At 40.6% G+C, this 24,899-nt stretch overlaps 1 protein-coding gene and 1 long non-coding RNA gene across 2 annotated transcripts in view; both read right to left on the reverse strand.

Annotated features, from left to right (window-relative positions):
- Positions 1-1,848: 1,848 nt before the first annotated feature.
- Positions 1,849-8,440, reverse strand: LOC113625488 (uncharacterized). The gene is made up of 3 exons (XR_003434696.1): positions 8,384-8,440; positions 3,627-3,784; positions 1,849-1,896 (listed from the first exon to the last, which is right to left on the reverse strand). It is a non-coding gene; the product is annotated as an uncharacterized LOC113625488 (long non-coding RNA).
- A 1,201-nt stretch (positions 8,441-9,641) lies between these two features.
- RAP2A (RAP2A, member of RAS oncogene family) overlaps positions 9,642-24,899 on the reverse strand; it is a 41,033-nt gene continuing 25,775 nt past the window's right edge. The window contains exon 2 of the mRNA XM_027115967.1: positions 9,642-13,450. Coding sequence (XP_026971768.1) covers positions 13,213-13,450 — 238 coding nt within the window. The 3' untranslated portion in view covers positions 9,642-13,212. The remainder of the gene's footprint in view (positions 13,451-24,899) is intronic.

A 24,899-nucleotide genomic window follows, 5' to 3' on the forward strand; every position in this document is an offset into this window, starting at 1 on the left:
ATTCAGTTCTAGTACATGTTACCTTTAATTATATTTTTCTAAGCTACTGATGTGCTAATATTTCAGACGATATTTGTTCAGGACTGAGGTTGACAAAGCTTTGTAGGAAGAAAAAAAGAAGACGCAGTCATCCTGCAGGAACTCTGCAGATAGAATAAAACAAAAAGAAAAGATGTGTTCCTTTGCTCCTCTTTGGAATTCCTTCAAGTAAGAATGAGAGGGCCAGCCATTATTTTAGGGTTTTCCACTTCTTACTATCATATTTCTCCCTCTCGGACTCCCGCCAGGACTTACCCTTGAAAAGACTCTCCCTTGAGTCCCAAGAAGCATCTGTCCTTGCTCCCCAGCTGGTTCCAGTATCCCAGCCAATCCTGCCCCTGGCCCTGGGGCTTCTTTCCTGTCCTTCCCACCTGGCCCCAAGCCATGGCCATAGGTGGCTCTGGGAGGTCCTAGAGGTCACAATCACTATTGTCCTGCTTTCAAGTAAACGCTGAGAAATCAGTTATGTATGATTGAGGGGGAAAAAAAGTTTGTAATTAAAAAAAATTATACAATGAATACGAGAGGTATGAGTGAATGAGAAGAGCTTCTTGTATCTTTGTTTTGTTTTAGTTACAAAGCACAGCTCCCTGATTGGGGAATGAAAACACCGGAAATTGCTGAAGTGAGATAATTTATTGCTAGAAAAAAACAACAAGAGCCACCACCAGACCAAAATCATTCTCCAAAGGAAATAATGTGAATGCTTTAAATAGCAACTGTGCTTAGGATGTGGAGAAAATCCAGCCACACAGGGCATGGAAGGTATGGTGACAAATGAGGCCAAAGGGAAGAATGAAGGAAGGAAGGAAGCATGTGATGAAGCTCTGAGCTGGTGTAAAGGGGACAACTGACGTCTATCCTAAATCCTCCACTCAGGTTTCACAGGTAAACTCCAAGATTACTTACATGCTCTCGTTTGGCCACAGGGCAATAGTACCCTGGGTTTTCTTTAGTTTGTACTGTTCAGCCATAAAGGTGGGGGAAAAAAACCCCCAAATCCCCAGAAGTCCAGCTCTTTGGGCAACAAGTATTAAGAGTATCACTTATGTTAATGGAAAAGCCTTAGCTAATTCACTGATTCTCAGCAGGAAAGGAGTGGAGTGCAGTCCCCAGTGGAAGGAGGTTCCTGAATTTCCAGATCAGGGGAAAGACTGGCTTTTTCTACAGAGCCCCAAACATCGATTTTGATGGACTCCCTTAGGGGTGGGACCTCATTTTCCTTCTTTGGAGGCGTTCCATATGCGATACAATATTGTCTGTGGAACCACATTGCACATGGGAAAGACGAGGAGGCTTTCCTACATGCAAAGAGTGGAAAAAATGTTTCCACTCTTAAAAATGTCTCTTTGGTTTCCTTAAATCTAGAAAACCCCCCTCTCCCCATTTCTGTCTTTTGAGACAAACCTTTTTGCAGCATCCAAAGTTATTTTTGTGGAATGCCTGTGATGTGGATTTGTCTGATTTCTTCCCCATGATTAGAGGCAGGGGAGATGTTTTTGGCAAGGATACCGCACAGGTGAAGCACATGGGGTGCTTCTCATGTGTCACAGCAGAGACCCATTATGGACTTGAGTCTCATTGTGGGTGCTACTAAGTTTGATCACCTGGTTCAGTTGGTGTCAGCCAGATCTTTCCACTGAAAAGCTACAGCTGTCACTTAGCAATTAAGAAGTAATTTGTGGGGGCCTCCCTGGTGGCGCAGTGGTTGGGGGTCCGCCTGCCGGTGCAGGGGACGCGGGTTCGCGCCCCGGTCCGGGAAGATCCCACATGTCCGTGAGCTGTGGCAGCTGAGCCTGCGCGTCCGGAGCCTGTGCTCTGCGGCGGGAGAGGCCGCGGCAGTGAGGGACCCGCGTACTGCAAAAAAAAAAAAAAAAAAAAAGAAGTAATTTGTGGAATGCTGTATTGAGACCATGAAAATGTTTCATTTCCCCATAACCTTTTTACCCAATGGTCTTAGCATTTATTGACGATCTTTGCCTGAATCTACTTTTACACGGGGGATTGCAAAATGATGATTTCCCGATTCTATGTCTTTCTACATTCATTAACTAGTATCCTTCTATTAAAAATGCCTAGTCCCTTCCCCCCTGATTTTTAGAGGTATTTTTTAAAAATATCACTATGGACTCCTGGATTCAGATTTTTTTGACTTCTTTTTTGTTGGACATCATACCTTTTGTCCTGAGAGATATTTACTAAACCAGTCACCTATGGAACACCATTCCTGTGAAATGCTCTGGGGATAAAGCATTCTGTGGTCGAATAATTTGGGGATAGAAAGTATCCGCCATGTCTCTCTCTTTTTTTTTTTTTAACATCTTTATTGGGGTATAATTGCTTTACAATGGTCTCCATGTCTCTTGAAGTTATCTAATGGATATTAGGATATTGAAAACCACAGGAGTTCTGCAGTAAAGAACCTGCTTAACTTTAACCAGGAGTTTCTCAAACTTATTTGATCACGGAATCCGTTTTTATTTTTTCAACACAGACCTAGTGCTTGGTGACGTACATTTAGGGAAACACTGGCCAAGAGCCTCACTTGTCAATTAAATGTTTCAGTAATAATGTGAAACAAAGACTAACTAATAACAGTAGCTGTATTTCGCTTGGCTCAACCATTCCTGTATGCTTAAAGTAACTATTCTATGTTAAGGTCAAATCAGCATACCATTGAGGGCCTGGTGGTCAAGAACAACCCTGAAGTAAGGAAAGATTCCTTTAAAAGAATACAAAAGAAATTAATCATAAAAGAGAAAATTGGTACATTGACTTCATTAAAATTAAAGCCTTCTGTTTATCGAAAGACTCCAAAGAGTGAAAAGGCCAACTTTGTACTGGGATAGTATATTTACAAATATACATCCAGAAAATATAAAGCACTAATATTTATATACAAGAGAAAGACAAACAACCCATTTAAACAATGGGCAAAAGACATGAACAGGTACATCACAGAAGAGGATAACCAATGGCCAATAAGCATATGAATGTTATTGACCTTAGAGAAATGCAAAGTAAAATCCACAATGGCATACCACTACACACCCACCAGAATGACTAAAATGAAAAACACTGACAGCACTAGGTATGCATGTGGGTGTGTGGAGTAGGTAGACGCTGTGAGGCGCTGCCTAGATCTCCTTTCAATGAGATGATTCCTGCCCCGGATGCTTAAGAGTGCTGACAGCCTCCATCTCCAATCCTGCGATTGCCTCAACTGCCTCTCATTCAAAGTCACTGTGACTGATGGAGGGCACAAAGGGCTAGCCCACTTGCCCAACTCAGGATAATTCTGAGGGGCCATTTCTAACACCCCCGACCCCAGGTTGTTACTGGCCCTGCACTGCAGCTCGATTTCACTCTCCCTTTGTCCAATCTTACTTCCCACCGCTCCTTCCACAGGAGTTGATCCCAAGGGCACCCTGTAATAAACATCCTGCACACTAAGCTCTGTTGCAGAGTCTGCTGACCAAGTAGCCCGTTCCGCGACCTGTGCAACTTGCTTGTCCTGGTGTGAACTGGTACAACCACTTGAGAAAACTGTCTGCTGTGACCTCGCAATCCTACTTCTAGATATTTACCTGGGAGAAATGAGCCTTGTGTCTGTCCACCACAAAAAGCCATCGACGGGAATGTCCATAGCAGCTTTTTTTCATAATAGATTCGAAGTGGGAACCATGCAAATGTCCATCAACTGTAGATTGTATAAATAATTGAAGTATGTTCATACACAGGAATGCTGTATAGTGATAAGAAAGAACAAGCTACTGTTATACGTAACAGCATGGCTGACTCTCACAGGCATAATGTTGAGACACAAAAGAGCGCACACCGTATGATTTAATTTATATGAAGCTCAGGAACTGACAAAACTAACCCATGGCGACCGATGTGAGAACGGTGGTTCCTTGTGGGGTTCCTTGTGGGGTGTGGGTATTGAGAAGGAGTATGAAGCAGCCTCTGGAGCGACAGAAAAGGTCTATATCTTGATGTGGTTGGCGGCTACATATGTAAAAGTTCCCTGAGGTATAAAACACTTAGTTTTGGGCATTTTACTGTATGTGTGTTATAGGTCAGTTAAAAAAAAAAAAGCCACCTCAAACTGTAATAAATTCCTTATTAATCCAATGTAGGTTAACTGGTTTGTAGACTAAATCTGGTTAAGGTGTTACAGTCACCTGTGATATTGTCACTTTCTAGGGAAGGTTGGCTGCAGTGGGTTTAGTAATAAGGTCGTCCTGATTAGTGCATTGACTCTTCTGCAGCAGGAAGAAGCAAGCTTTGGGGCTTGGTGATCTGATGGGGGAGGAGAGGAATGCTCCAGGTTTCATGCTCCTGATTTAATCAAGACAGCTCCTCCCACTGAGATATCTACCACCAGATCTTATCAGCTGTCTCTCAATCACTGAGGCTCTCTGGGAGAAAATCTCTCTAGGGAGGAAAATAATCTCTTTTCATGGGCTGTTAGGATAGTCTGCAAACCAAACCAGTTAACCTGCAGCCAGGTAAATCCAGTATTTGAGAAAAAATCAACCATCACTGGGCATTTAAACTGCTTTGTTATTGAACCAATTTTACAAAGAAGAAAAAAGGAATCAGATATTGGCTATTTTAAATTAATTTCATTAATATGTCTTCATTAGCCTTGACCAAGAGAAGTTAAATAGGTAACTTAAAGGACTTCCCTGGTGGTGCAGTGGTTAACAGTCCGCCTGCCAATGCAGGGGACACAGGTTCGAGCCCTGGTCCAGGAAGATCCCACATGCATGACACAACTAAGAGTTCGTGTGCCGCAACTAAGGAGCCCATGAGCCGCAACTAGGGAGCCTGCTGGCTGCAACTAAGGAGCACACATACCGCAACTAAGGAGGCAGCAAGCTCCAACAAAGGAGAATGCTGGCTGCAACTAAGGAGCACATGTGCCACAACTAAGGAGCCAGCGAGCCACAACAAAGGGGCGCATGAGCCACAACTAAGGAGCCCACCTGCCGCAACTAAGACCCAGTGCCACCAAATAAATAAATTAATTAAAAAAAAAAAAAGAAAGAAAGGTCCTGTGGACTCTGGTGGAGGAGGGGCTGTCCTCCCACCTGTATTTGTCCTCACTTCCGTCTCCATTCCGCTCCCAGGACGAGGCCCGCTGCTGGAGGATGGGCGGATGAAGCTCACTTTGTCCACGACAGCCGGCTTCCCAGATGGCCCCCTGCAGGGGAAAGGCCAGGGTCTCCCTGCCCTTCTTTCTTCTCCCTTGTGAAATGAGATGAGACTGGAGGCAGCTCCCCCAGGAGGGTCCTCTGCCTGTGAGCCTTCTCCCATTCTGCTATCAGGACTGGGGAGATGGCCTAGGGGAGCACCTTGCCAGACTCCAGATCAAACTTGCTGCTTCTCTTTTGGTTCTTCACACCAGCTGAGGTGCTCTGGCCTTTGTGTTGCAGAGGCGAGAGTCAGGATCTGGATTCAGGCTCCGAGACAGAAGTAGACAGAGGTCTTTGGATTGCTTCCCATTCTAGGCTCCTCTGGCAGCCTGAGTCTGGGGGGGTCCAGTTGGTACACTAGTGTGTTGCACTGCAGCTTTAAAATGAAAGCTCCAGGAGGTGATTGCCATTCTCTCACTCTGGTATTTTAGGGTGTGTGTGTGTGTGTGTGTGTGTGTGTGTGTGTGTGTGTGTGTGAGAGAGAGAGAGAGAGAGAGACCGTGTGAGGGTGGGTACACACGAGCTTATACCTCCCACAGGGATGATGGATTCAGGGATTCCTGGATGTTTGGGCCAATGCTTTCTTAATGGTACCCCAACTCATCATTTTCTGATAGGGACCCAAGTCAAGGAGACTGTGCATCACAGTGCAATGGGGTGGGTACTGTGATGTGGGGAGCAGGGTCCAGGCTGCTGTGAGTCAGCCTAGGAATAGACATATACACTGGCCAGCAGAGGCTTTAAGGAGAAAACTGTCACTAGACTTTTTTCTTTGGTTTTATTTTTCTGCCTTCTTCTTAACTCTCTCAAAAAGGTAAGCTTTGAGAGCCAAGGTTAACTATGGGTCTAAGCAAAATACACAGAGACCACAGTGCCTCCTCTGTCTCTCAAGACTAGACTTGCCAGCTTCACAACTGATCCAGGCCCCTCACCTGCACGGAGTCCCCACAGCAGGCTTTGTAAGGCAAATATCTAATAGCGTTTTCCAAATTTTGCTCCATATATTATATGAAGAAAGTATCCTGCAGTCAGGTTAGATTTAGAAACACCAGCAGAATTTTTCTGAGCCTTTTCCAAGAACTGAGATCTATTATGCAGAGTTTTCCAAACTTACTTGATTCTAGAATCATTTCCTACAAAATATCTCATGGTATAAGACTGCCTCAGAACTCTTGGGTAAGAAGTACCTGAAGAAATAAGTGATGCCCATTGTGCCATAACATCTCGTTGGCAGATCTCCCCCTGGAACCTGGACTCAGAGTCTAGGCTATGACTTTCTCAGTTTCTCACCACACAGACGTGACGAAGGACTAAATAAATGAAGCCTCTGGTTGCTTTCACACTTTTTTATTTCCTAACTCAGATTTTGTGACTATCTTCACAGAAACGCTATTGCCTTTTCACTAATAGTACAGCGTTTCTTGGTGTTAGTAGTTTCCCACTGAACAATGATTTCTTTCAATCGCTCTAAGTATATGTGAATTACTCATTTTGTTGAAGCGTCTTAGAAAATAACTTTCTAATCCTGACGTTTTTAATCATAAATGTCACTAAAACCTAAAAATGTCTAATATTTAACTGTAGCCATAGACCTAGCATTGACTCTTCTGTGTAATGTCTGATCTGTACATCCCTCTGCCCCCCTTTGTTTTGCAATGGCCCTCAATTAGCTCAGTGCCCCCACTTCCCACCCTCCAGGGGCATGGCTCTTGCAGACCCTGTAGTTAGCCTGAACGCTTCCTTGGGAAGTAGACACTTGCTCTAATAGCAGAGTCCCAGAGCGCTGCTGTACTGCCATCCATCCCCACCCACCACAAAGACTCCTCAAATGCCCAGGATGAAACAGCTAAGGTCTGTTGCACTGGCTTTAGAAACAAAGAATGGCGCCAACTGCGGTCAGTATGGGCTGTGTGCCCAGGACTTTGACTCCTCTTGGCTTACTGAGCATGGGCATGTAAGAGTAGGAAAGGTACAGATTACTTAATTCTTGCCAGTAGGCTAATTCTTATCTGCCTTGAGGTAAATGGAAAGGCAAGGAGAGGACTATTGCTAGAGGCTGAATGTTCATGTCCTCTCAAAGTTCATTATGTTGAAACCTAATCCTCAACGTGATGGAATTAGGTGGGGAGGCCTTTGGGAGGTGATTAGGTCATAAGGGTGGGCTGCTCATGAACAGGGTTAGTGCCCTGATGAACGAGACCTCAGAGGGCTGCCTTCTCCCTTCTGCCACGTGAGTACACAGGGAGAAGTCAGCCGTCTGCAACCCGAAAGAGGGCCTGCTCCAGACACCAAATCTGCCAGAGCCTTGGTCTTGGACTCTGAGGTCTCCAGAAGTGTGAGAAATAGTTGTTTGTTGTATGAACCACCCAGTCGATGGTATTTTGTCATAGCAGCTTGAAGGAAGCAAGACAATTGTCTTTTTTATCAGGGATTATGTGTATGTGCCTATCTGTGTGGCTGCACCATGCCAGATGTGAGTAATCCTCAAGGAGTAACAGGTGAATGAGCCTGGAACGAGTGGATACCATATATAAAAAGACATAACAGTGGGGAAAAGGTGATTTAAAGTTAGAAGAGTCTGCATCTCAACTCTGCCACTTTTATTAGTTGAGTGACCATGGGTGATTCATTTTTAGTACTTAGAGCCAGTTTTCTTATAAGCAACATAGAATTATTTATCTTTCTCACTACGTGTGTATGTGTACCTGTATATGCAGAGAAATATGTTTAGAATGGTTTACATCAAATGTTAACATGGTTGTTTAGGGAATTTGGGAATTGGGTGGCTTTTCCCTTTATATTTTGTGTTTTTCACTAATATTTGATCTTTTTTAAGGTAAAAGTGTAAAGCATACCCCAAATACTGTCAATGTAAAATTGTAGTCATATGATAAAATGAAATCTTTCATATTTTTAAGTTTTTGAAATGGGAGAGTCTTATAAAAATTCCCATAAATCCAACCAAGTATCATTCCTTCAGTTTCTTTTTTCCTAACTTGTGTCTATAAATAGGTCTTCATATTTAATCTTTCCAGCAGACAGTCTGCTACCTTTTTCTCCATTAATCTTGGAAGAATCTTTAGAAGGTAATATGAAGACTACTGTTTTAAGAAAATATTGAAAGAAATAACAAACCACCTTACCTGGAAGAGCAGCAGATCTTTTAAAGCCTAATACTTCAAAGGGGAAAAGCAAAAACAAAAAGCAGGGGAAAAAAGTTAATATGGAAAAATGTAAAACCAGTTTAAATTATCTGTTTAACAAATGAAGTGACACTATGTTTCATTCCTAGTTACATGGAAACATAGATATTTTGAATTAAAAAACAAATAAGAGGTTAGCAGCTTTTTTAGGGAGTTTGTGACAATTTTCTCTGCTTCACGGGTCCCAGAGGTCAGATGGGGTCCCAACTGGTGGCAGTTTATTCCTTCAGCTTTTTATATTTTTATTCATGAACCTCTAACAATCAATAAATGGTACAACTTGTGAGAATTTCAAAATACTATTTTCCAGCCGCAAAGAAATTCTCCCAACTGAAATTAGAATTTGATAGGCTTAAATACTTTACAGATGCTTCAAATGAGATTATGAAGCCAACCAGTAGATATTTATTTATTTTACTAAAATATAGGCATGTTTTCCTTTAAATATTTGAGATTCTGTCTACAGTGCCTCTGTTATATTCATTCAAATTATTCTTATATTTCAAAACAATGAGGCTTCTAAACTGGTGGAATGTTGCCAGGAAATTTCAACAGAGTTTGAAGGCAACATGACCAAAAGGCACAGTTTAAATTGGCTTAGGGGATGAATGGGCTCCTTATCAGAGCAGCTGAAGGCTGTATATAATTAACAGCATCTGTCAACATTAAAAGGGCTGTATATAGAACAAGCAGGCCCTACAGCCCCACTGAACAGCAACCTCCAGCTTCTGGTACCTTAAAATCCACAAGACCTAAACAAAAAGACAGCCCCAAGCCATGACTAGAAGGACACGGATACATTTTAGTGATACTAGCAGGGCTACAAAGCAACAGCTAATTAATGTTAATTATCTAGAGCAATTCTGTGAACAAGAGCATTGAGATTTCAAATTAGCCAGCTATCATCAAAAATATAAAATACCATTTATGAAGATAACTTTATATTTGAAATTACTGATTTAAAAATCTTTCTCATGTCATTTTAATTTTTAAATGGTGTGAAAATGATCTACTAACCTCCCTTTTTACATGATGAATTTAATTCAATTTAATTCAGCTTGACTATTTCTGTAAGAAGAGTATTAAATTCACTCTAGGGCAATTTTTAGGTTTTTTTTGAAAAAATACATTAAATACGTTTCACCCATGAACAGGTACAAAACAACTAGAACCAAAAGAGACCCAAACCCAGAGGAAATTTCATTAAATAAATTTATTTGTTAAAATAATTTAACTCCAAATACAACTGTTGAATTTGCATTGAGTTATAACTACAATTCATGTTTTAATTGAAATGTCAAGGTTTAACAACTGACATTGTTACAAAACAATAAACTGTTGTTCAATTTTAAATGGTCAGTTGTATTAGAGCTCAACAATTAACTGTGAACTATATTTATCTCTGGGAAATCCCAAATCAATAAGGATAAGTCTGTTTCCAAAACCCACTGCAGTCATTCTTGAAACCCTGATCAAGATTTAAGAGATGCACAATGACACGTTAAAAAAAAAAAAAAAAAAAAAGACCCCCATAGTCTTTAACATTTGATTGGCTAAGGAGACAATTAAAGCTTACCCAAGTGCTAACACAAGACTACTGAGAAGAACAAAAAACTACAAAACAAACAAAAAACCGATGGCAACAAGCAAAATAAGCACTTTCATATTCATACATATAGACAATACCCCCAGTGGGCAACTTCTGAAAACAAACAGCAGACACCCTTAGGCAACATTTCTTTATACAGAAGAGCAAATATCAGTAGTTTTACCACAGAAAAGTGATGGCAACTGTAGCGATCAGAGTCAAAATTTCAGTCCTAATTCTACAAACCAAAGGAGAAAATCATCAAAGCACCTTTCAATAGTTTAAGGAAGATTTTATGTAATACTTTTGATCAGATGCTGGCTTGTTTTGTATAAGTTGAACAAAATGAAAGGCATCAGTTACCATCACTATCACAGCTTAAAAGAACCCAAAAAAAAAAGTTGCAATATAGAACGAAAAAAACTTAAAAAATGCTGCCTTTGTATAAAAGTAAAACGAGATGAAACAGAAAAAAAAGAAAACCTTATCATAGTAGCTAAAGAAAAAGTGGGTCTTTGGATCAAACCATAACATTTTTAAGGCATGTTAGAAAAACTTTCACTTATCTAGTTGCTAGTCTGATCAGGGCATAAAATAAATAGTGACCCAAGGTCACCAACTTTTAGCCACTATTATTTCATGTGCCAACAAATTTCATCTTCCTGTTCTTAAGCTTTGTATTAACGTCTCAACAAACACATTCATTCAAGCTGAGTTATATCCATACCAGATGAAATACCAACAGTAAGAGCACACAAGCAGTTTCCACATTTCTGCGTATCTTTGATGCTTTGTCACTAAATATTCAGGGCTGCGTGGAAACACTGATCAGGCAGCCAAATCAGTTATTAACATCTTTACAGTAAAAAACCAGCTTATTGTCTGACAAACACGTCTAACTAAAACCCAAATTTTTAGATAACCTTTTCCACCTTATATCTTGCCATACCTTTCATATTATTTAACTTTTCTTGTCTGCATAGCAATCCACAATGTAAAACTGTAGAATCTTTATAGATGTTTTTAATATGTAATCTGTTGCCATAAATTGCTACCAAATATGGAATTCTAAAAAACAGAATCATTCTTAGAAGTTACAGGATTCAAAAGTCAAACAGTGCACTAACAAGTATTTCTAATTCAGTTGATAAAATCATACTTCTTGAATCTTTGATTTCTCCACGTGATCGAGTCAAATCACCTTTTACGTGATGAAATTTATTTCAATAAAACTGGTCAGAACTTTCTGTCCTATAAACAAGGTGCTTCATAATTGGGGATCATAAAAAAAAAAAACGATACTGAAGAATGCAAATATTCACAATTCAAAGACTTCTGACAACCACGGCCTGGTTTTACCCACAGATCTCTGTTTTCTCATCTATGAAAAGGACTATCCACCTTTTTTCTCTCCTCTAACCTTAATGTCAGGTTACTAAACACTTGGGGGGCTACCAATGATTTCAATAATGTATAAAAACAAATAATTTGAAAGAAAAAAATGGTTTTGATACACTATATTCTGCAGTACAGATTCTCATTATAGGCAATTATCTCTGACTTGTGCCAAATTCGTAGGAACAATGAACACACATGCACACGCAAACATACACTCTTCGCTCAGTTACACACATAAGACCCGAGCTTACTTGCACAAGCGCGTGAAACCAACAACATGTGGGGCGGTATGTAGATCACAGGCTCAGTGATACTGCAGTTCTGAAGGCCAAATTTATCTCCAGAGGATCAGCTCAAGATACGCTCTTCAGCATTTGTAACTCTGAAGTTAGTTGAAAACCCTTCTGCACTTGATTGTAAAACTTATGAATAGGTTTTTCGTGTGCCTTTAGTCATGCAAATGGTAAATACTTTACGGCTATGAAAACCAAAAATGTCAGAACTTGAGCACCTTTTCAAAACAAAATATTCACTCTAGCTTCATTTGCCACTTCAGTAATCGGGGCAGAATTGTTATAAGAAAATCTTTATATAATTCTCCAGGAAAATTAAAGGGTTTTTTTTTTTTTTGTCTCTTAACTTCCACTCTATAATTTATGTTCTACTTTTAAGCCCAAATTATTTCTCTTGGTTATTCAATTTTTTAAATGCCTGCGATAAAGCTCTGCTATAGAAAACTTGATTTCGAAAGCAGGTTAGCCGAGAATCACACCACAACCATAGCCCTTAAAGGCAAGAAGGAATTTGCTGCTTTAACGAACGTAAAAATGCAAGATATCTGTACTGTCTTGTGAGGTTTCTGCGAACGGGAACATGTGGATGCAACATGGCTTCGTTTTCCTTACATGATGGTACTAGTTAATCTACTAGAACACTTCTCGTTAGTAAGGCTACACAATCTCTTTCCGTCACAGTTGCTTCCTTCTTGTTCAGTAAAGTAATAAAGACCATCCCTGCTTAGTTAACAGAGGGTGGGTTTGGGGTTTTAATTCGGCTCAAACCCTTGTAAGAGTCTCCACTTTCTGGGCAAAGCAGGTGATGACACATTCTAACACTAGGCTGTATTTTTACACAACCTGTTGTGACTTTTGCTCTATCAAGGACTGATGTGTGAGTTAGTTCCGTGTCACAAATTAGGATAACATCTACAATTAAGCATCGATTTTGAAAAACAAATATGTCAGCTGAGCAAAGAATCTCTCCCTGTAATGCTGTTGGCAGGTCAGCTGTTGTTATCTTACTTGACGTGATACATTGGTTAGAAGCACTATCTCAGTTCCTGAAATTCAGTACTCTTGTAGGAAAATATTTCTCCTTAATTTTTTTTTTTAACAGAAGACAAAATATTTTAATTGTAAGTGGTCACAGGAATTCTTCTGGTTTCTTGCCCGTGATTATTTTTAACATATACCATAGTTGCTTCTGTCAACTCAGTGACAATGCAATGATAGCTTTCAAAGGAGAACACTCTGTAGATCGACTTGGCTATGCCTGAAGCTGCAGGTGCCTAGAGAAGACTGAGGACCACGGTGGAGACTGGAGTTACTGAACCCATATGTTACTCAGAGACATCAACTGACCATCACTGCTCCACTCTGAACAAGGACGGCTATTTCACTGGAGATTCACACCACACATCCTGCAAGCTCCACTGTTGAGCAGACGAGGTTGGTATCGCCTACGATTCAGGGCAGCTCCTGACCAGGACAGCCACGTGTGAATGCTACTGGATGTTACATGCAGAACAGCACGGGTCATCCTTGTCGGGCTGCGCGGCATAGTTCATCTGCCTCACAATTTCTGCAAAGAGTTCGTCCACCATTGTTTTACTCTTGGCAGATGTCTCCATGAAGGGGCAGCCCCACTCTTCTGCAAGGGCTCTGCCTTCACTGGAGGACACTTCTCTCTCACTTTCCAGATCTACTTTGTTCCCGACCAAGATGACTGGCACCTTCTCATACCTACGAGAGAATAAACAAAACACACAGATGTTGGAGAAGTTAGCATGAAGTTAAACAGGTAAAGTGTATTTTCTCTTTTTTCTCTATATTCTACTACAAATATACTTTTCAGTTACATGAAAAATTATTTGCTCCAGTTGGTTTGACATTTGCCAGAAGGCATTTAGAAGCAGCTCTCATAGTAGGTCATAACTGGGTTTTTCAAAATGATGTTTTAAATTAATCAATTATACATCTTTTAAAATCAATTTACCTTTCCAGATATACTTGGAAAATTATTCTCAGAATCTCAGAATAAATCCCTTTTTATGGATTAATTTAAACTTTTTTCATTATAAGAGCTGCTTACAAAAATTCAGATGATGAGGTACTAGCTCTTGTGACTAAACGAATAATTTATAATTTTATATAATTTCAGCATTTTACTATGTTCTAGAAGTATACAAAACTGATCTTGTTCTAATAGTTCCTAAATAAGAAAAAAGCTAGTAGGACTCATTAGGATGAAACCCACCAAACACAACTACACTCTATCCCTTTACACAAACTGTTATAGATTAGCCTGTTGAAAGACAATCACGGTTCTTTTCAGCCTGACATGGACTTAAACATTCCAATCATTAGCTTTATTTGATGTTACCACTTCTTTTTCTTCCTAACTAGAATCAGTGTGCTACAGACTAAATGTGTGTCCAACCAAAATTCATATGTTGAAACCTAACCCCCAAAGTGATGGTGATAGTATTTAGGTTGGGCCTTTGGGAAGTGATTAGATCATGAATGGAATTTGTGCCCTTATAAAAGAGACCCCCGAGAGCTCCTTTGCCCCTACAGCCAAGTAAAGACATAGTGAAAAGATGACAGTGTATGAACCAGGGAAGTGGGCCCACAGCCGACACTGAACCTTCCAGAGCCTTGACCTTGGACTCCCCAGCCTCTAGAACTGGGAGGAATAAATTTCTGTTGTTTAAGTCATGCAGTCTATTGTATTTTTGTTACAGGAGTCAGATGGACTCAGGTAAGGTGTCTATAAGTAAAGATGTTTGGAAAAAAACTAATCTAATAGACAAAAGATAATATGAAAAGAACAAAGAGGTCCTAAATCATTTTGGTACTAAAGATGATTCTCTCTACAATGATTACTCATGGTGTAAAAATACATGGTGCTACTGTGTATGTTTATTCACCATTTGTGTTTATGTTTGTTCTAAGCAATGTTGCTAATACATTTGTACTTTATACATCATTTTAAAAGCTTTTTGTGATTTTAGGATAAATCAATACCTGTGTCTGTACTTACCCCTAAGCAGAATGCATCTCTAATTTATAAAGGAAGCAAACTGCAAACCTGCACACAAGTGATAACAAATGTTGACTAGATACAGCTAATCCGTTAGAAGAGAAAGCTACACAGAGTCAGGATTTACTAAGGCAGGATTTGTAGGGCGTTGTTATCATTCAGGAAACTGAGTAACAGGCTGGCAGCTAATGTTAGTGACAGTACTTCCACAACTTCATCATTCTCGCGAGATGGTTCATCTCTACTCACCCTAATTTATAAAGCAAACTATATTCCCAACAGAGTCTCTCTGTTTTCCTTTGGCACAAGATCAAACTGAGAATGGTCTCAACAACAGGGCGCACTCCAGGCAGTGTGCCCCTTAGAAATCTGAAATACACAAGCAACTTAAAAAAAATGAGTGGGGACGGTGGGGATAACAATATCAAAGGTAAATCTAAGATTTGGATATTATCATTTTGCTAGAAATGGATCTGGACAATTCCAATTTTTATCAAAGGACTTTCCACGCATTTACTGTATGTCAGCGGTGCCTAGGCTTTCTGATCTCAGATCATACTGAGAGCTCTGAACATATGACACAGGAGTTTTTCACATCTTCTAGGACCCTCACATACAAACAATTACGTGTACTCCTTGGCCTCTGGGAGGACAACGGCAGTGAGAATGAAGCTGCATTACGAACACTATAAATCAGTGCTTTGCATACAAGCCCTCTTGGCCTGCTGTACAGAGAAGCTTGGCAAGGAGCTGACACGGCCAGTCCTGTCGGGACAAGGTCAGTTCCTAATCTGTTTTACTTGCAAAGGTATAACTGCATTTTGTTTTTCTTATAAGAGGCTATACATCACTGTGTGTTTAAAACACTTTGTCTAGAAGTAAAGTAACATAACGTTAATAAAATTAAGTAAAATTTATCGATTAAATTTAAGTTAAAATTAATTTCAATCTCTGTTTACAATACTTAACAAAAAGGAAAGTGATAAGGCATCCCTTTCTATTACTAATCAAGTGATAACTGTTTTAAGGAATACTTTTTAGTTTAAATATACAGTATAATATGCTTTATACATAAAGAAATATTTCTTACTTTTAATTAAAAACTACAAATATGTGGATTTTCAAAACGTGTAAAAAAACCAAATCATTAACCATTGTATGATACACTGAATCAGGAATCTGAATAAATCTAACAGATTCTCAAAAGGGTAATAACTAGAACACTGCAAACATAGGTCCACTTGCAACAGTATTTAATGATTGTTAAACCGAAATGTCCACTTAGTCGTATCAGAGACCTTGTCCATTATATCACACGCTGAATTCAGTGGTCTTTCCTAAAACCAAGATGCTAAAGATGCTAGAGAAATCCAGATTAATATTCTCAGAAGGCTTTAAAAGACTGAATAAGATGTTTAAGAAAAGACTGAATAAGATGTACATTTCAGAACACCCGACGGTGATCAATTTCGTGGCTCTTTCGGTTAACATAAATATATGCGACAGGATCTGGAGGCTCAGCTTCCAGTCGGGCCACTGAGAGGCTGCAAGGCTGGGCAAATCAGATACTCTACTCGCCCGTATTTCATTTCCTCATCAGTAAAGCAGGAGTAAGAACATCTGTTCCCACTTAACACACAAGGTTGCTGTAACGGTCACGTGAGAGAACCTAGGAAAAACCAAGTGCCGGATAAACGAAGGGTGGCGTTCTTTCCCCTCCTGCCCGCTGATATGAGACCACGGCCTCAGGAAGTGTGAAGCAGGAGGGGGAACTGGTGGGCGCACCAACCTGGGCGGTGAGGACGAGGGCCAGAGGCAGGTCTGGAGTCACAGGGATAAAGCAGCGCCCTGACAACAGCCTCTTCTACTCTACCCCGCCCAGGCTGAGCATCGTAACCACAGGGAACAGGAAAAGCGGAAGAGCCTTCTCCTAATGTGGGTACCTGTGGGGAAGGGGATCGGAAAAGGCGCTGGCTTGGGATGACAGAATTGGTCCTCTGTGTGGAGGAAAGATCTGGAGAAACCTGGATCCTCCTTCGGGAAGATGAGTGAGAAAGAAATGGGACAGCAGCAAAGGATGAGCTTGACAGAGTAAAGCGAGGCTGTGAGGAAACTGGCTCTGCTCTGCACTGTGGCTATACGGTATATTAAGAAACAAACAAACGGATAACGCCCAGACCAGGACTTCAGTTCCAGAACTGCCTCTCGCCAGTGCTGTGAATTTAGAAAATTAACTTAAGCTCTACGTTCCGTGGTTTCTTGGACCATAAAATGAGCTGGACTAGCTAATTTCGAAGGGGTTCTTAAGCCCTGAAGTTGAAAGTCAGCACAGACACAGCAGGTCACTCCCAAGACAACATGTATCACTTACTGAGTGACTGCTGAGAGCCCAGCACTGCTCTAAGAACAGCACCCAACGGGCTGAGCTTCACAAGAGATGCGGATGGACGCCTCAGGAGTAAGCCCAACATGCAGGGGTAACCGCATCAGATTCAGTGGGGTGAAGGCCCCAGGCAGCAGAGCTTTGCGACTTGGTGAGTGGAGCGGGTGCTCAGTGCATTCCGCCTCCCAGGAAGGTGGAGATGCACTTGGGGCCCCGGCAGCTCCATCGCACTGACACCACTGTTCAAACACAGAAACGTGGGATGCTTTTAGCTGTGTGAGCACTGAAGGCTCTACGGAAAACTGCCTGCCGCTGCGTAAGTAACTAGTGATAAACAGTCAATGTGTTGTATATTTATTCATCCATTTAACACGTTTATTTAAGGGCCTACTATGTGCTAGATACTATTCTAGGCACTTACGATACATCAGTGAATAAAACAAAGAGCTCTGCCCTAGAGTCTAGCAGAGGAGACGGTCATCGATAATACACCCAAGTAAATACATAAATTATTGGCTTACTAAATGGTGTTAGGTGCAATGGAAAAAACCTGCAGAACAGGGAGGGGGCTGGGAGCACAGGTGCTACTTTAAACCAGATGAGCAGAGTAGGCCTTGTTGGGATGGTGGCATGTGAGCAAAAGGTGTAAGGGAGTTTGCCAAGCAGGTATCTGGGGAAGAGCATGCCAGGTAGGACTCAGGCCAGGCAGTGTGAAAGCTGGTGGGAGTGTGTGTGATGGCTGGGGGCCCATCTGTATAGCCTCCTGCCACTCCTGCAGCCAGAAACCCTGCAGCACAGGAAACCTGTTCACTTCAGGCTAAACAGAACTTTGGAACCTGGGTGGCAAAAGTGGCCTCAGAAGACAAACGTGACGCCTGTGACAGGGCCAACCAGATTATCTAGGAAGACTAGGTACTTGGTTGGCAGGTGACAGCAGCACTTTCATTTCATGCTCTGTATTTATAATAGTTTCGTGAGTTGTCTTCATTTTTTCTCTTTTCTAAACACATCACTTGGGAACAAAGGTGAAGTTGCAAAATTCCGAAAATATTTAATTTATGTATTATTGTTAACGTTATTAAGAGCAGAGTAGCACGCTGTCCACATTTTAAACATCAGCTGGTTTCTCATCAACTTCAACATAACTTCCTTGATGTTTCCTTTGAGAGCGGGATCATGCAGTGGCTTCTGCATCTCACTTTTATTTTTGTTTATATTCTGAGAACTCTTGTTTTATTAACATGAATGTTCGTGTTGTTTACCGTATCATGAGCATGATATATTAATATATAATATATAAATTATTAATATATATTAATTATTAATAATTAATTATTAATATATTAATAAATAAAATTAGTTCTTTTGAGCAGCTCTGCTTAATGCATTGAATGAAACATCAGAAATACTGGCGTGAGTATCACTTAGCTGTAGAATGTTGATGGCTTCTCAGTGAAGGCAGCTTTGTAAATATGAATAGTTCAAAGCATTTGATGTTTGTCAACAGTCTTTATGTAACTGTCTTGATATGGGTATATGTGTACGTATATTTTATTCTGGTTGTGTCAAACTCGGCTGATCACCAAAATAGCTTGAGAACTAAAAATACTGATTCCCAGGCCCAACTCCAGAGCTACTGAATCTGAATTTGTGGGATCAGGACTCAAGACCCTATTAAAAAATACCTATCTAGGGCTTCCCTGGTGGCGCAGTGGTTGAGAGTCCGCCTGCCGATGCAGGGGACACGAGTTCGTGCCCCGGTCTGGGAAGATCCCACATGCCGCGGAGCGGCTGGGCCCCTGAGCCATGACCGCTGAGCCTGCGTGTCCGGAGCCTGTGCTCCGCAACGGGAGAGGCCACAACAGTGAGAGGCCCGCGTACAAAAAAAACAAACAAACAAAAAAAACCTATCTAGATCTATAAGTTCTGAAGACTAATTGTGAGGTTCAGCAGGGCTTAGGAATCACTGACCTGATCTACTACGTTGTGACCCCAAACAATACTGTATGTGTATAGTTCATGGTTTTGTACTGTGGCAAGTCCAGGATCAATTCCTTCTTCCCTGCATTTATTCACCAATGGTAAGTTGTAGACAGATAGCACTATACTCAGTTCCTTTAACTTCCTTTTGAGGGTGTCGCATTGTAGCCTATTAAAAGAAGGCTATGCTTCACATGAATTTTACCAGGCTGCTGTCTTCTCAGTCACTTTTTCAAGAGCAGGTTGAAATATAATTCTCTTTAAATTCAGAAATGAGAATCGGAAAGATTTTTACTTACAAGGTCCCCTTGTTCAACCTTCCACCCGTTGTTAAAAATCTCACCTACCAAGAGGGTCTCAAGGCAAAATGTCAGAACACCTGATGCTTTAATCATTTCCATGACAACCTTACCAAATGGTTATATTTCAACATCTTTAGTGATGTGGAAATCATATCTCAGGCAACCCATTTTGTCCTTCCTGTCAGTTCTGTTAAATGTTAGTGTTAAAAAGTCAGTGCTAAAAAGTTTATCCCTATCTAATGAGCTGTGATCTGTAACACCTTGTCCCTCCTTTTACGCTTGAGAACATAGAAATCTTTTCTCCAAAATGAAAATAGCGTTTCTTCTCCATCTCCCTGGTCAAATAAGTAACACATAATGATTTAAAAAAACCCATGGCAATATTTAAATAGGTAAAGAGGAAACTGAAAAACATTCTTAATCTCACCTCTATGAGAATAATTGCTATAACTATTTTCATGTATATCGTTTCACTATTTTCCTATACATATCTATATAGATGTAAATTTTTATGAAAGATTATATCAGCTTCGATTTTCACTTATCATGGACTTTGTATATCAATAAGTGATATACATCATATTAATGGCTAAACAGTATTCCATTTTATAGAGTCTCTACGATAAACATACCGTAATTTAATGACTCCTTCTCCATTTGTGCATGGAGAGTTCCCCTCTACTCATTTTTTTCACTAACAAACAGCAATCTGATGAACTACACCTAGAGGTATAACTTCTTTCTCAAAGGTATACATAATGTGTGCGTATGGTATGGCATACCATTTAAACCAGAAAAATCACATTTCTAGATTAGATAACCACATTGCCATGCACACACACATGCAATCTCAACTGACATCCAGAAATTTATACCACAACCAACAGTGCTTAAGAGTGCCTGTTTCCCCACCCTTGGGATTGATATTTTTAATCTTTCAATAAAGTATTATGGCAGTTCTGGAGAAAGAGAACGGTTTTTGGCTAGGAGTTGAGGGCTCCTACCACAGCCTGCCAGCATAAAACATCAATACTTCTAGTAAGGATGGAAAACATAAGCTAAATAAGGCTTCCGTCTTCCTCTAAACTGATTTGTTTTGAGGTGACTAAATATTTCATCTTAAAAGAGCACTTCTGGTAATTTAGCTTGAGTAATGGAAGGAAACCACAACTCTGTGCTGCAACTTTCTCTTGGTTTCAGACTGCATACTGAAGAACAGAGAGAAATCTGTAAATGTAATGTAAAAATTAAGTTAGGAGCATAACAACACTAAAAAGATACTCAAAGCTATCATGGATACTCCAAACCGATGTAGACAAAAATAATCTGTTTTAATAGAAATTAAGAGCTGACACTGTATCAGAAGAACAGTTTGATGGTGAGGGACCAAACTGATCATGACAATGCAACTCAGGCTTTTTTTTTTTTTTTTTTTTTGGCGGTACGCGGGCCTCTCACTGTTGTGGCCTCTCCCGTTGCGGAGCACAGGCTCTGGACGCGCAGGCTCAGCGGTCATGGCTCACGGGCCCAGCCACTCCGTGGCATGTGGGATCTTTCCTGACCGGGGCATGAACCCGTGTCCCCTGCATTGGCAGGTGGACTCTCAACCACTGCGGCACCAGGGAAGCCCCTCAACTCAGGCATTTTGAATGTTGTATTAAAAAACCATTTGAGGGAGAAAATATTTGCAAAAGACATCTGATAAAGGATTGTTATCCAAAATATACAAAGAAGTCTTAAAACTCAGCAAGAAACAACCCAATTAAAAAATTGAGCGAGGGCTTCCCTGGTGGCGCAGTGGTTGAGAGTCTACCTGCCGATGCAGGGGATGTGAGTTCGTGCCCTGGTCCGGGAAGATCCCACATGCCGCGGAGCAGCTGGGCCTGTGAGCCATGGCCACTGAGCCTGCGTGTCCAGAGCCTGTGCTCTGCAACGGGAGAGGCCACAACAGTGAGAGGCCTGCGTACTGCAAAAAAAAAAAAAAAGGCCGAAAGACCTTAATAGACATCTCAATGAAGAAGATATACAGATGGCAAATAAGCATGTGAAAAGATGCTGCACATCATATTTTGTCAGAGAAATTCAAATTAAAACAGAGATACCACTATACACCTACTAGAATGGACAAAATCTAGAACACTGACAACACCAAATGATAGATAGGAGCAACAGGAACTCTCATTCATTCCTGGTGGGAATGCAAAATGGTACAGCCACTTGGAGGACAGTTCAGTGGTTTCATAGAAAACTACACATACTCTTATCATACAATCCAGCAATCCTTGGTATTTACCCCCAAAAGTGAATAATTATGAATATATAAAACCTGCATATGGATGTACATAGCAGCTTTATTCATAATTGCCAAAACTTGGAAGCAACCAAGATATCCTTCAGTAGGATATGGATAAACTGTAGTACATCCAGACAATGAAATATCATTCAGTGTTAACAAGAAATGACCTATCAAGCCATGAAAAGACAGGTAGGAAACTTAAAGGCGCATTAAGTAAAGGAAACCAGTCTGAAATGGCTACATACTGTACGGTCTGAATTATATGACATTTTGGAAAAGGCAAAACATGGAGACAGTTAAAAGATCAGTGGTTGCCAGGAGTTGGTGGGGGTGGGCAGGAAGGGGTGAAGAGGTGGAGCACAGAGGATCTTCAGGGCAGTGAAAATATGATACCACCACGATGAACACATGCTATTAAACATTTGCCCAAATCCACATAACGTACACCACCAAGAGTGTACTAAGGTAAACTGCTGACTTTGGGTGATTATGATGTGTCGATGTAGGTTCATCAGTTTAACCAATGTACCAGTCTGGTGGGGGATATTGCTTATGGGAAAGGCTATGCATGGGTAGGCTCAGGGGCTATACAGGAAATCTCCACATCACCTCGAATTTGCTGTGAACCTTAAACTACTCTGAAGAAATAGTCTTTTTTTTTTATTCTGTTATTTTATTTTATTTTTATTTATTTTTTTGGCTGCGTTGGATCTTCGTTGTGGCATGTGGGCTTTTCTCTGGTTGTGGTGCGTGGGCTTCTTATTGCGGTGGCTTCTCTCGTTGCGGAGCGTGGGCTCTAGGCTTGCGGGCTTCAGTAGTTGCAGCACGCGGGCTCAGTAGTTGCAGCACGCAGGCTCTAGAGCGTAGGCTCAGTAGTTGCAGTGCACAGGCTTAGTTGCTCCACGGCACGTGGGATCTTCCCGGAGCAGGGATCGAACCCGTGTCACCTGCATTGGCAGGCGGATTCTTAACCACTGCGTTACCAGGCAAGTCCAAGAAATAAAGTCTTTTAAAAAGAGCTACTTGAGGACTAGGGTAGCCAAGTTGGCTTAAGTCCACTAAAGTCTTTATATCCCACTAATCACAGGTAAAAACTCAGGACAAAATACAAACAGCAACTACCAAACAACTCTGAAAAGTAAAGAAAAGCAGGCAGATTGGGGAGGAGAGCCAATTCTTAGAGAGAAGACCCATATGGAGGTTGAATTTCCTAGTTTTTCCTCTTTTCTCTTGTGGCCTTGAGCTGAGGGTGGGCACTCAGTGGTATGCACACAGCCAGAACTCTGGGGGAAATTCTGTCTTTCTACCCAGAAGATCAGGGTAAAGGGATCTCTGTGAGCTGGAGTATGTGTGTGGGTGGGGAAACCTCCCTTTTTTCTTTTCTTTTCTTTTCATGTTTTAAGGGTTTTTTTAAAAAAAAAATTTATTTTATTTTTGGTTGCGTTGGGTCTTCATTGTTGCATGCGGGCTTTCTCTAGCTGCGGCGAGTGGGGGCTACTCTTCATTGCAGTGTGCATGCTTCTCATTGCGGTGGCTTCTCTTTGTTGCAGAGCACGGGCTCTAGGTGTGTGTGCTTCAGTCGTTGTGGCACATGGGTTCAGTAGTTGTGGCTCACAGGCTCAGTAGTTGTGGCTTGTGGGCTCTAGAGCGCAGGCTCAGTAGTGGTGCTCAGGCTTAGTTGCTCTGTGGCATGTGGGATCTTCCTGGACCAGGGCTCAAACTCGTGTCCCCTGCATTGGCAGGCGGATTCTTAACCACTGAGCCACGAGGGAAGCCAAAACCTCCCTTTTTTCTTGTTTTTCCTTTCACAACTCACCTACAGTGGGCCCCTAGCAGAGCTGGGGTAGTGGGCAATGCCAACAGCTAAGACTTCATTAGAAATTTCTGGTTAGAGGAACTGAAAAAAGGGCTCCTTAAGGTCCAAAGAGAATGAGAGAAATCTTTAGTTTTTTTCCTTATCTTTTCTCTGCCCACTATGCTAGGAAGATGACCCGAACTGTGAGAACTGTGTAGCAATGCAGAAGGGTATCAACCAACTTTAATTAATATTTATAGAACACTCTACACCATAAAAGCAGAATACATATTCTTGTCAAGTGCCCCTGCAATATTCACTAAGACACACCATATTTTTGGCTGTAAAAACTGTAACAAATGTGAAAGAGCTGAAATGATACGGAATATATTCTCGGACCATCGTGGAATTAAACTAGAAATCAGTAACAAAAAGATATCAAGAAAAATCTCCAGATATTTAGAAACTGAACCATATACTTCAAAATAATCCATGGGTCAAAGAAGACATCATTAAAAAATAAGAAAACACTTATTTGAATGAAAATGAAAATATCAAAATCTGTGGGATGTAGTTAAAGCACTGCACAGAGAAATTATAGCATTAAGTGTTTATATTTGAAAAGAAGAAAGGTCTTAAATCAATGATCTGTGCTACTACCTTAAGAAACGAGAAAAAGCACAAAATAAATCCAAATTAAGCAGAAGGATGAAATAATAAAGAACAAAAATAAAAGAAATTGAAAACAGAAAATATAGAAAATCAACAAAATTAAAAATCTGGTTCTCTGAAAAGACCAATAAAACTGATAAACTTTTAGCCAGATTGATCAAGAAAAAAAGATGACACAAATTAACAATACCAGAAAGAGGAAACTTAACTACACACCCTACAGACATGAAAGAGAATATGCTCCTGAAATAAACTTAGATGAAATGCATCAATTCCTTGAAAAAATTTACTTATATGATGTCATTCATGCTGCTCTTCTCAGGGGGTGACAGCAGCTCTCCACTACTGATCATATTATACCTAAACCCGTCTGTTTAGCTTCTTCAGGTTTCCAAACTCTAGCCCTTCATATCTAATTCAACTTTATCTCCTACAACTTTCCAAAGAGAATCTTCTGTTCTAAATTCTGTTTCCTTGTTCATGATGGTCCTCTAACGACAGAAGTCCCTACCAATCAAAATTCTAACTACCATTCGAAATTGAGGTCAAATTTCATCTCTTTTTAAAATCTTCCTTTTATAAATAGCTCATTTGGCTGAACTCTTATTTACATTTTATATCATTAAGAATTTGGGGTTCATAGGTTTTCATTAATTTATTTCTTGAGTATCTACTAGGCATTGTGTGAAGGACTGGAGATATAAGACAAATAAAATCCTTG

The sequence above is a fragment of the Aethalodelphis obliquidens genome, unplaced genomic scaffold, assembly GCF_003676395.1.
Source record: "Aethalodelphis obliquidens isolate GAN/ISIS:26980383/991018 unplaced genomic scaffold, ASM367639v1 scaffold15, whole genome shotgun sequence".
Taxonomy (NCBI): Eukaryota; Metazoa; Chordata; class Mammalia; order Artiodactyla; family Delphinidae; genus Aethalodelphis; species Aethalodelphis obliquidens.